The sequence below is a fragment of the Myotis myotis genome, unplaced genomic scaffold (genome assembly GCF_014108235.1).
Source record: "Myotis myotis isolate mMyoMyo1 unplaced genomic scaffold, mMyoMyo1.p scaffold_m19_p_20, whole genome shotgun sequence".
Classification (NCBI taxonomy): domain Eukaryota; kingdom Metazoa; phylum Chordata; class Mammalia; order Chiroptera; family Vespertilionidae; genus Myotis; species Myotis myotis.
In genome coordinates, this window is record NW_023416325.1 from 19,416,955 (window position 1) to 19,430,219 (window position 13,265).

The 13,265-nt window shown below is 42.7% G+C and overlaps 1 protein-coding gene across 6 annotated transcripts in view; it reads left to right on the plus strand.

The window, feature by feature from the left end:
- Positions 1-13,265, plus strand: part of FBXW8 (F-box and WD repeat domain containing 8) — a 111,219-nt gene that overhangs the window by 40,847 nt on the left and 57,107 nt on the right. For 5 of the 6 annotated variants that reach the window (XR_004974760.1, XM_036353294.1, XM_036353296.1 and 2 more), the window contains one exon: positions 8,888-9,120. Coding sequence is in view for 5 of the 6 variants with exons in the window: in XM_036353294.1 (XP_036209187.1) it covers positions 8,888-9,120 (233 nt within the window). In the remaining variant the exon portion in view is untranslated. The remainder of the gene's footprint in view (positions 1-8,887; positions 9,121-13,265) is intronic. The other variant, XM_036353295.1, reaches the window with a different exon arrangement.

Genomic DNA, 13,265 nt, shown 5'->3' on the forward strand with positions numbered 1-13,265 from the left:
GTGATCAGAAAGTGTGTTTTTTGTTTCCTTCTTTCTTTGTTTTATTTTGGTTTTTGGTGGTGATAGCTCTGAGAATTTTAGAATGTTTCTCAAATTATGTTCATCGCTGAGGAAAAAGGCTGAAGAAACGAGGCTATGAGAGCATCCCTGCGCGGCTCTGTGCTGCCCAGGCCACTCTTGCTTCCCAGGTGCACTGTGGGGAGGGAAGAGTGTTGAAAACAGGTGATGTCATGAGTTCAAAGAGGTCACATTACAGAACCCGAGATGTCGGTCTAGGTCTAATTTGCCAGAAGCATATTTCCTGTGCTGCCACCTAGTGAAGGAGAGCACCTTAGGTAAAACTTACAGGAGAAAGTCAGACCTGGGTCACTGGAGGCCTTGTGAGCTCTGCTCTGCTAACCATGAAGCTATTAGCCCATCAAAAGCTTTTATCAGAGGCCCAGGAGTGTGGTGGTGTTTTGCTATAAACTCCCTCCTCACTGTTATTAAGATTCCTAAGGTGAAGCCTGTCAGTTTGCATAAGAAAGCACCCTTTTCTGTTTACATTATAGGACCATTTCCCCCACTTTTGGTTTTTAAAATGTCAGGCACTGTCTTTGTATTGAGGCTTTTCTCAATACTCCTAAGTGGTTTTCCACTGATAGGATATGCCTTTTTAGGATACAGTCCCCACCTTTACTACAACAGTGACTCACTGGGTCCATGTTTTTCCTCTGCCTAGTGTGGGTGGAGGGAAAAATGTATCATTTAATGTTGCAAAAGATTAGCTCTCTCCTTTCCCTAAAAATACTCAGCTGTCCCATTTGCTCTCATGCCTTTTATCCATCTCCATTCCCTTCAATGCAAGCGTGCCACATCGCTCTCAAGCAGCCAAGTGACTTCTGACTGTCGTGGTTTTCATTTTTATTAGCTCTGTCTGTCCACACAACCTGGACATCAGATGTGAGAGGGTTTCCAGTCTTCCTAGATAGGAAGCAAAATTTTGAGCTAGTTTCTATATGCACTGAATCTCTGGTTGGTTCAGTTTGCCTAGTGGCACTTACAGTAGAATGTTAGCCTTATTCTTAGCCACTTTTTCCTCCAGTTTTTCCAATAATTAAAAATGTGCCTTTGTATTGACCAGGTACCGTGCCAAAATATGGCTTTGATCAGAAATAGTGTATATTTGCCCTGAATTTTAAAAATATTTTCTATTCAAGAGCCAAAGACCTCAAGGGTGGTGTAGTCAATACTCTACTAGTTTCATGTTGATATGGAATTTTTGGACTGGAACCTGGATTCTTTGTCTGCTGGAGTTGTAGAATGAATCCATGGGCAGAGGGTAGTATAGCAAAGGTGGAGATTTATTGAAGAACAAATACAGACTCCCACGTGGGGAGAGGGAAAGAATCCCACAGAATGGACTCCCACGTGGGAAGAGGGAAACGGGTCCCACAGACTTCCTGTTTCCATCTACACTAATAAAAGAGAAAGATGCAAATTATACCTTCGTGACGCCCACCAGCCAATCAGGAGTGCGTATGCAAATGAACCCAACAAAGCTGGTGGGTTCATTTGCATACGCAGGTGCTGAGCTGCTGGGGGCTGGGCGGGACGCTTGCTGACGACGCAGGCGTTCCGCACTGCCCCAGCCTCCCCGCACTGCCCCAGCCGCTCCAGGCCTCTGGGCAGCGTGGGAAGGCAGAAAGGTGGCTCCAGCCGGAGCGGAGGTGGTGCCGACAGCCAGGGGAAGGAAGGCCCATTCTTGTACGAATCTTCATGCATCGGGCCTCTAGTGGTTTATAAAGGCTGCAGTTCCTGTGTCCTGATATCCCCTTTTGAATTGGTTACTATAGTGATTCCTGAGGCCCTCCTCCCTCATAGTCATTCCATTCCTTCTGGGCTTTCTTCCTCCTCCTTTATTTTGTAAATATAGACCTTTTTTGGTTACTTCCAGTTCCCTTGTCTTAAGGAAATAAAGCTGCACCTGGCTTCCTTGGGTTATGGAGATGTAACTGCACCTGGCTTCCTTGTGTTATGGAGATGTACCTTCTCCCAGTCTGTAGCCCTGTGTTTTTCCATGGACCACAATTCTAAAAATTCCCGAAGCCTGCCTATAGTCCCCTAAAGTTCCTGTTTCAATGTAAATGAATAAAAATGGATAATACCTGGGACTTCTTTGCAGCTCTTCAGATAACAGGTGTTTTTTAAATACAGACTGGTGATAAAAGTTGCATTAGGCAAATGCCACCCCATATTTATACTTACTAAATCATACTTTGTCTTTTTCTTTAAAAAAACACACACACAAAACTCTCTCTTGTCAGTTTCCCTTTCAACCTCATTTTATATTGATTTTGTGCTGCTGCTTATTATGGCATTGGTCTGCTTCCCATAAGGAATTTGATCATTACCCGTTAGGGACCTCTTTTTAAAAATACTTTTAAATTTATTTATTTTCTGCTGTGAGGTATACATGCTCTTCTGGTAAATAAGTCTGAGGTAAGATATTGATAAGAGATGAGAGGACAGCATTGCATTTATTATGTCCTTAATGAAGGAGCTCCAGAATGTCCTTAATAAATACTGGTGAACTCATGACTGCATTTATCCATCTCTGGTTCTCCAAGGAATAATGGGAAGGGCCACAGCTACAATAACTCCGCATAATCATCATTGACTCTGGCTCTATTGATTGTGATTAACCAAGATGTATGGAAAACAGTTTTAAGTGTGTAGTGCATGTATCTCGTAAGGTCCATTAAGATGTTCATTATTTTTCAATTGATGCGTCTTAAGCTGCACTTGATGTTTGTAGGAGTGCATTTCCACAAAAAGACTGCACTGTGGGACTGAGTTCATTTTGTTAATTGCATAATACAACACAGTCATGTTTCATAGAAAACAGTAAATACTCTTGATTTCATTGATTTGTAATCTTTGGTATTGCTAACGAAAGGATGGAGTATGCGAGTAGTTCTTAAAACCTCCACACATTAAGGGAATAAATGTTTCTTGCGATGTGGGTGCTGTACTTTTAGGGGCCTCTGCCTAATTGCTCTGTAGGCTTTAAATCACTTCATCGTGTAAGTTTTAAGTCAGGAGCTTCATTCAACATTTACAAGCACAGATGAATGCTGCAGACACATCTCTTGCTTGTGGCAAGGATATCTCCCTTGCTCACAGCCTGACCCAGGGATATAGACAGCGTGGGGGATGGTAGAGTAGGGGATGATCAGGGCACTGGAGATCAGGGCACTGGAACGCGCTGGGAGAGGCACCTACAGGCTCAGAGTCAGCTGGGTTTATCCTGGGAAGTGACTTCTCAGCTGAGTCTGGAAGGATGGTTAGGAGTTGGCCAGGGAGAGTTTAGTATGGGGCAGAGATGCAAATAACTTGTAGGTATGCTGCCACTCCTCACTCCCAAACCGACACTGGGCATTGATAAGCCTTTATAGCATTTATTGATCTGGTGAGTTGGATGGAATACTGCTCAGAATCCTTCTCAACACAGGGCGGTAGGCAACCACTACTAATTTATTGAATTTGACACACAAATGAAACCATTTGCTGTTCCTGGTCTGAGGCCTCACTCATAACAAGGCTCCTTTTGGCTGCTGTGAGTACCTGGTCAGAATAGAATCATGACTTTTTTGGGGGGGTGGGGAGCTGCATGAGTATGGCCCTATAGAGTGTGAAGTTTTACCATCCACTACATATGTCCTCCCACATCACCTGTGAAGCAGGTGTGGGAGGCACCATTGCATCTGCCCAGCCACACTCCTTGCCAGCATCCTGAGCTTTTGTGTTATTGCTGTTGACTTCTTGCCTTCCAGTTGAGATACAGTGGTAGAATTGATGAGTTAGGGTCAGGGGCTGTGTCCTGCAAGCCTGAGTCACAATATTGAAAACAATAAATTCCTTATATTGCACTTAAATGGGGATGGTTCTTAAAAGCTATATTAGTTTAAAGACACTTCATCGCAGGAGATGGAGTGGCTTGTTGGCTAAGCAGCAGATTGAAAAAAGCCCAAGAACCTGTTTTGATCCCAGCTGTGCCTCTAAAATGTTTCTGTGACCTTGGGTAAGTCACTTAACCCCATTTCCAGCTTCCTTAAATCAAAACAACCCCCCAGGTTATTATGAAGAGCTTTGACAAACATTGTTTTTCGCAAAGAAGACCTGACACCTGCAAGCAAAATGAAACCATGCCCCGCCTCTCTCACCCTGCTGGACAATTATATGAAAAGAAAGGTTAAAGGTCGTTTTTAGCTGTATGTCTTCCCTCTTTTTCTTCCGGTCTTTTAGTCCAAATCAGTAGTCTGTTTATTGGAGACTTACAAGTTAATGAAAGCTCTTTGGTGATAAATCATTTTAAATTGGCAATTGCTCTGGCGTGCTGAGCTTGAGAGAGGCTCTATTCCCATTCTTTCAACAAAAAATCAGCTGTGGTCTGTGACCCATTTATTTGGAGGTAAACTCAGCCTTGCCAAGCATAAAAAAAGATGGCGAAGGCATACAGTTTCACTGGCCCGTGCCATGGGCTGGGACATCCTTACTGCTTTGGAAAAGGCTGCTTCTTCATTGTTTCTTTAGTGCTCTTCCATTAGTTGAAGTTGTACTTTGCACGGGCACTAATTAGAGAGCCATCAACATTGGGGTCCAAAGGCTTACTGACAATGCAGCTGTCATAGTGGTGTCTGAATTGGTTGAGTGTAATTGCCATTAGGCAGCAATAAAGACATCTGGAGCTCTGGAGAAAAATCAGCCCTTTTCCCTACCTGCTTGGATGTGGGTTCTTGCTTCTCCTGGCCAATGTGCTAAGTGCTTGTAGATCACATTTAGGGGTGGGTCCAGGTCCCTCTGCCCCTACTGATGTTTCACCCTGGTAAAAACGTGTTTCTTTAGCATTGAGCCCCATTGCCACTGCTGTGCTTGCTTTAATCCGTGTTAGATTTTAGAACCTGCAATGGAGTCATCACGCTATTTATTCTCTGCTCCTATCATGAAAGAGACGTAAAGTCTCTTACATTTTGCTTCCTGAGTCACTTTGTAGCAAAACATTTGTGTTATTATCATGCTCGTTAGCCATGAAGAATGGAGTTAATTTCAGTGGCTATCTATGGACAACTTCATGTTTACTGAAATAATTTAGCTTATCTTGTGTTTTATAATTATTTTAATCAGTTTAGAAACACATGCAAGAATTCTAATGCATATTGATGTGTGCATTTTGGGTGTTTCATTGGTCAATAGCACTGGAAGGTGGGCAGCAGATACGGAAGGAGGTGCCACTCAAACCATTTGAACTCAAATGTGGATGTCCCCTTTCAACCATTTGCTTATTGTTAGCTGTGTGTAAGGCACTGTGATGGAGGCTGTGGCATTGAGATATGGCCTTCATGAGGACTTTACAGTGAGGAGACATGGAACGTACCAATGAATGCCGTTTCTTCAGATATGGGGCATGGCAGTTGAGCCAGAGAAGGCTTCATGGAGGAGTAGAGCCTTTGCTAGACCTTGAGGAGTTGGTGGACTTGGGGTAGGTCAGAGGTTCTCAATCCTGGCTGCACATTGGAAATATTGATGCCTGGTTCCACCTCCAGAGAGTCAATTTTTTAAAAAAATATTTTTATTGATTTCAGAGGGTAAGGAGAGGGAAAGAGAGATAGAAACATCAGTGATAAGAGAGAATCATCGGCTGCCTCCTGCACACCCCACACTGGGGATGGAGTCCACAACCCGGGCATGTGCCCTGACTGGGAATTGAAGCATGACCTCCTGGTTCATAGGTCGACCCTCAACCACTGAGCCACATTGGCTGGGCCAGAGAGTCCGTTTTAATTGGTCTGGGGCGTGCTTGGGTATTGGGAGTCTTAAAAGCATTCCAGGTGATTCTATAATGCGCAGTCAAGGTTGAGACCCACTGGGCTGAGTCGGGAGGAGGGAAGGCTGTGAGCCGAGGTTCAGAGGCAAGAGTGTTCGGAAGCCAGTGAATGGAGGCTGGCTCATGCTAAGGAAGGGTAGGAAATGAGGCTGGGAACAGGAGTGGGCGCTAGGTTGTGGAGTGTTCTCAGTGCTAGGCTAGTAATTACAACTTCATTCCATTAGGTGTTAAGACTACGTATTTACAGAGGACTTCCTGGGTGTCCACTGCTCTTCCAGTCTGACAGTTCCAGTCACTGATCCACAGCTGTGAGCAGGACCCAGCCCCTGACTTCAGAAGCTTGTAGGTTTGTAGGGGAGACAAACAGTCAGATAATCACACACACACAATTGCCATGAGAGTAAGTCTAGGCTGTGTAGATCATAGGGCATATGGTCTAGGAGGGTAAAGGAGAAATGCAGGATGATTCATGGAGTCAAGTATTTTTGAGGACTTGGCTTGTGCAGGGTTGACTGGAGGTGGGAGAAGCTTAGCTGTAGGGGGGCTGCCATGGTACAGTTGTGAGGGCTCGAGGGATGTAGATAGAGTGGCATTCCTAGGAATGAGAAGAAAGGGTGCAGCGATTTGAACGTATATTGCAATGTGGGTAGTGGGCAAAAAAAAAAAAAAAAAAATCAGCAAAAATAAGGAATTCAGCAACGGGCTACTTTGGTGGTGACTGAAACTTTTGAGGACTGCACGCATTTAACTTAAACTTGTGGAGTTGCAGTGTGAGTGGGACAACTTCATGGAAGAAAAGACTCGCCGGGATATTAGATGTTAACGGAGTGCTCTTCTCCGTGGCATCTCTGCCCTCCCTCTCTCCTCTTCCCTAAGTAATGAGAGAGCAACACGTTGCATCTCACAGGTCACTGTTGTGGGATTCAGCAGTTTTCTAAGTTTTGTTTGGTTGTTGTTGTTTTACCTGGGACCTCATCATATAAAGGACTGGGGGTGGGGTGGAGCTCAGCCACTAAAATCCTCTCCTCTGTACTGTGGCACCTGAGGGGTGCCACAAAGGACCACATGAAGACCACTGGTGTGGTTCCATGTACAGGTTAAAAAACAGAATGAGACTAATGGAGTAGAAATACATTTTCCTAGTTTATGCACTTCTTTTTCTCCAAGTTTTTAAATTCTCTGATCTCTAAATTCCCTTTCTTCACTCAGCTTCTCTGAATTTCTGAAAGATGTTGTCATCCTTCTCACCTTTCTTTTCCTTTCACTTCAAAATTAACCCTAAGAATCTACTCACACAGTCTAGAATTCCAAATATGTCATCTCTGTTTAATGTCTCTCGCTAATAAGGAAGTAGCCTTACTCCGGGGATTGCCTGAGTCATTTTCGGAGAGTCAGGGTGAGCCTGGAAGCTTCGGTGCAGTGGGGTGTGTGTTCTTGTGTGGGGTTCCTCCTTATGGAGGGTCATCTGGAACACTGCCCGGAGGGCCCAGGAGCCAGCAGCCGTGCTTCGGCCGCGGTGCTATCAATATCCACCCTTGCTTGTGCCTCACCAGGCTAATGACACCGTGGAGTGAGTGTTTCTGTTTACTGAGGATGAGTGGTCAAACAGGCCCATCAGTCCAGTGTTAGAAAGCACGTGCCTCTTATCTGGCTCTCTCTACACGCACACTCTCCAGATGCCGTCTGCCAGGAGAGGACCCTCCAGCCTAGAGAATCTGCGACAGAATGACCTTTGAATTACACAATCTTTGTATTTACTGCCAATTATTAATTTGAGAGGAAGACTACTTACTGCATTTAGTAAATGAAGCACTCCTGAATTAAGAGTATTCTTAGTTTCCTTATTAAGAAATCTCACATGAGAAATTGATCTATAACTACTTTGTAATGAATCATACCATAGATTGCAGTAATTAAATAAACCTCAGAGGCTATTGTGTTCGACTCCACATTTTTAACGTGGATCAAAGAAACCCTGAAAGGTCCAGCTGGTGTGGCTCAAGTGGTTGAGTGTCAACCTATGAACCAGGAGGTCATGGTTTGATTCCCGGTCAGAGCACATGCCCGGGGTTGTGGGCTCAGACCCCAGTGTGGAGCGTGCAGGAGACAGCCAATCGATGATTCTTTCTCATCATTGATGTTTCTATCTTCCTCTCCTTTCCTCTCTGAAATCAATAAAAATATATTAAAAGAAACCCCAAAAGAACAATGGCTTGGAAACCCCCTAAATTGTCTGCCTGTGTTTGTGTGGGTACATATGGACTCTTATAACATCTCTGATATGCTTCCCTGCAGTTGCTTTACGTGTTGAATGGTGCCCTCTGAAGCAGATGTAAGGAACTTAGCATAAATACCCCAGTGGCAGGCAGTGCACCACCTCGTCATCTGGCCAGGCCATTTTCCTAGTGGCCTCGTGTCTGAGCAGTTCTGGCCCTGCTGTGGCTTTGATGGAAAGCTTCATTTGTTGGAGTGGCAGTAGTAAGAGCAGAGAGTGAGGGCTCCTATTTTCTAAGTGGGCAAAACTGGGAGTGTCGTGCATTTCAGCAAGAGCTTTTCATGAGAAGGCAGCATTGTCTGGCTGCTAAAGGCAAGATTTAATTGTTTCAGCAAATCAATTAGTCTTTAGGGACTTTAATCAGTCAAATCTGATGCATGGATGAGGTATTAGAAAGCTTGTGCCTGGAAGACCATTAGTCTTTAGTTTTTCTCTTGCTCTCTGCCTGTCTTTCTTGTGTGTTCATGTATGTAAATACTGTGGCTTCTACAAATTTATGCTAGTGATCTCTTTACTGGAAGGACTTAAGGTTATAATAGTGTGAAAGGAAAAAAAAATCTCGATACCCACTTTTTTATGGTCTAGTGTTCTCTTGAAGTTGTCAGCATTGTGCTCTGAGAATGTGAAAGGTGTTCACAGCCTTTCTGTTACGCAGGATGACAGTTTTTCCTGTTGGAGTCACTCATCTGAACAGTGTTGCAGGGGTGGTTCCACTCCAACCAAATCTTCCTCCTCTGTTGTTTTAGGCTCTCCCCATTTTCTCACTATGGCCCTGCTCTCTGTCTCGACTTGGAACCAACGAGGTCCTTCTTTTCCAGATACACATCAGGGGACGTGAGGGTGTGGGACACCCGCACCTGGGACTACGTAGCCCCCTTCCTGGACTCCGAGTATGAGGAGGAGGATGAGCCTGGAATGCAGCCATATGTCTCCTTTGTGAGGATAAACAGCTCGTTGGCGGTAGCGGCTTATGAGGATGGTAAGTAACCACAACCCACCTCCCTATTAAGGAAAAAAAAGCTTTACAGAAATTAAGCAGCTGTGGCTGGCTCCCCCATGTCGTGGGCACACACACATGTTCACACACATACGCTCACACTTGCCTTTATGTGAAGAAGTTGGCCAATAACCCTCAGTGCATTAGTAGGCATTGGAGCACAGCACCCGTGATACTGGTGCTTCATTCCTACTGGAGCTGTCGGGCTGGTGTGAGAGTCAGGCGCGGGGCTGGCCAAGCCATCTTAACAAAGAACTTGGTGTAAAATATTAAATATACTTGGCCTACTTTTCCTTTAGTCTTTTCCTAGTTCAGAGGGAACAGTGAAAAGGGTAGACATAGATCATCTATTGACAAATATGGAAATAGAAAAATAAAAGTCAGTGCCTACTTTTCCTGGCACTTAACGATTTATGGTAATATGTTGTCTCGCTGGGACTGATTTTTGCACATGAGCAACTGTGGATTTCAGAAGTAGGTGAGAATAGCCTAATACAGGAACACTTGACAGTTTATAGCTAATAGAATAATAGTTGCAATGGCTGTGGAAATCTTATACTCCTACCTCATGCTCCTGACTTCCACTGTTGTGTAAAGTTTGAATTTCCGGAAACTATGTTTCCCTACTTGCCTGAAAGCTGGACCACAGATAGTTGAGAATATTCATGTTCATGTCATGGCCCCATTGCAGATCTTCAGAGTCAGTGTTATCGGTTGGCTCAGAGGGCAACCACTATGGTAAAGTAAGTGATGGGGAATTTCATATCCATATGCTATTGAAAAAATAAATAAAAATTAGGGCTGACATCGTGAAAGTATTTTCATTTTATTATTTTAACAGCATGAATGCTGTTCTTTTGGCTTGACATCAGTGGACCCATTGATGATCTTTTTTCAGCCTCTAGATATTCAGCTAAGCTGGGTATCTTTTGGTATGTAATATTTTTTTTGTCTGTTTATTGAGATCCTGGATAGATAACATGCTCAGCTTGAATGTGTTTGCTACTTTCCAAATTATCAATGAAATGTAGTACTTTTAAGTTAGAATCATACAGATTTAGAAGTATCCAGTAGCCTCCTCTGCCACACACACGTGTGCACCCATACTCATTTTTCTTCTGGAGGGGAAACTGAGGCCCAGAGCCACCAGCTAAGTGATTTGCTTGCGGATGAGTCATTAATCAGTGGTGAATCCAGATCTGTGCTGTGTCCCCAGGGCCCTAGTGCTGGTCGTAGTGCTGGTCAGGTAACAGTGAACACAGAAACAGGCACCCGGCTCTTGTACTCCCACGTCTCATATCGTGTGAGCTTGAAAACAGAGTTTGAGGTGATGTGCAGGTTTGTATTGTTGGTTAGAATTGTCTTTGTCACCAACACTGGGAGATGATGTAGATATGATAGAGAAACTACTTTTATCTGCATGTACTTGGCACGTAATTGCCAAAATATATATTAAATAACTTGGTTTTTAATGAAATTTCATACTTAACATTCAAACAGCAAAAAAGTATGAAATGTAAACAAAATGTATCCAGAAAGAAGTTGCAGTGTTTCTCCCTGTTCCTCTACCTCTACGCCCCCCTCCCGTTTCACGTTTAGACGCTACTCTCGGTATTTTTCTGCACCATTGCTTTCGTCTCCAGACAACACCCCTTGGTATCTTTCTGTGTTACCACTTCGGGTGGCCCTCGTTCCTTCCAGCCTGCAGTATCGCATCATGTGACTGTGCGCTAACTTACTTCTTAGGGCCCTCAGTGATGCACGCATGGATGGTTTGTTTTTGCCACTAAAAACAGTCCTGCAAGCAGTATCCTTGAACAAAGATTGTGATGGATGGACTTGTGCACGTAGTTCCACAAGTAGTGAGGAGAGAGAGGCCAATGTCTAGTAATTACTGAGGTGGAGGCTGTAGATGCTTTTACATTTTTATGAAGATTGCCAGCTTACCCTCCGAAAGGGTATGAGAGTGACCGTTTCCTCGTGCCTGTCGCAGAGGTGGAAATGACATCTCACTGATGTTTCTATGAACACCTTTTCATTGTGTTATTAGTTGTTTCTATTTCTTTCTCTGCAAATTTCGCATTCTTATCTTCCCCTTTTCTCTTTGTGTTTTATTTATTTTTTTAATCCTCACCTGAGGATATTTTTCCATTGATTTTTAGGGAGAGTGGAAGAGACAGGGAAAGACAGAATATCGATGTGAGAGAAACACATTGATTGGTTGCCTGCTGCTCGAGCCCTGACCAGGGCCCGGACCGGGAGGAGCCTGCAACCAAAGAACAGTGTGTGCCTTTGACTGGAATCAAACCTGGGACCCTTTGGTCCGCAGGCCTATGCTCTATCCACTGAGCCAAACTGGCTAGGGCTGTGTTGTTATCTTTTCTGGTTGAAAAGAAAAGACTAAGGACTATTTCAAATAACTTATTAATTTGTCATTTACTCTTTAGTGAACTGTGTTTGTGGGTTATTTTTCTAGATGGTAATTGTGTGTGTATGTGTGTGTGAGATTTTAATTTTTAATTCATAAAGGAGTGGGTTTTATTTTATAGCTTCATATTTTTGACTAAGCATATATTTTTGGGGACATAAAATCAAATAATACAAACAACTAATAACACAATGAAAATATATTGGGAAGTCTTGCTTCTATTCATTTTTGTCAACTCCATTGTAAAGCAGCCATATTTTTTAGTTTGTTGTCAATCCTTGCATATTTTTGCATTGCAAATATGAATATCAATTCTTATGCCCCCTTTTTAAAATAAAGGATGATATACCACCTATAGTAAGTAATTCATAACTTGGCTTTTTTCACTTAATAGCATATCTTTCTTATTGCATAAATTTGATATGTAACATTGTACAGTTTAAGGTGTATAGTGTGTTACTTTCATATATTTATATAGTGTAGTATGATTGCCAGGTACAGTATTATTGTCTAAATTCATTATACTGTGCATTAGAACCTTATGGCTCATTTACTACTTGTTACAGGTTTATACCTTTAGACACTATCAATCATTTCCTCTGGTAACCACCATTTTACTGTTTTTTACAGTTTTGACTTCTTTAGATTCCACATATAAGTGATTATACAGTATATGTCTTTCTCTGACCATCTCACTTAGCATAATACGCTCAAGATTCATTTTTTTCAGCGGTTCTCAACCTGTGGGTCGTGACCCTTTCACAGGGATCGCCTAAGACCATCGGAAAACACATATATAATTACATATTGTTTTGTGATTAATCACTATGCTTTAATTATGTTCAATTTGTAACAATGAAATTGGGGGTCACCACAACATGAGGAACTGTATTAAAGGGTTGCGGCATTAGGAAGGTTGAGAACCACTGATCTATATTGTCGCAAATGGCAAGAGATTATCCTTTCTCACGGCTGAAATAATATTCTGTTGTGTGTACATACCACATATTTTTTATCCATTCATCTGTTGGTGGGCATTTGGGTTGTTGCCATACCTTGGCTATTGTGAATAATGCTCTGATACACATACATATCTTTTTTAAAAAATCCTCACCCAAGGACATTGTCATTAGTTTTCAGAGAGAGGGGAAGGGAATGGGAAGACAGAGAGAGAGAAATATCGATGTGAGAAAAATCGATTGGTTGCCTCCTGCATGCACCCCCACCAGGACTGGGATCAAACTTGCAACCTTGCAGTGTATGGGATGACCCTTCTACTAACTGAGCCACACTAGCCAGGGCAACATGCATATCTAGAAAGATTGTGCATGCTAGTTTATACAAAATACACTTCTTCTCCATACCTGCATACTATTCCATTGTTGGGGAACTGTATTGTTTTTGCTCTATTGCTATTACAATATTGTAGTGGAAAACCTTGTATAAATGACATTTTATAGTTTCCTATAAAAACGCAAATGGGGCTATATTATTTTGCACTCTTATCAGCAAGGTATGAAGGCGTTCTTGTTTCCTTACAGTTTTATGAACAAAGTATATTTCAAACTTTTAGGTATTTGTCACTTTGATAGAAAAGAAATGTTATCCAATTATAATTGCAATTGACATTTCTCTTAGTGTGGGAGAGGTTGAGTTTTTTCACATTTGTACCTACTAATAATTTTTTCTTTTCCTTCTA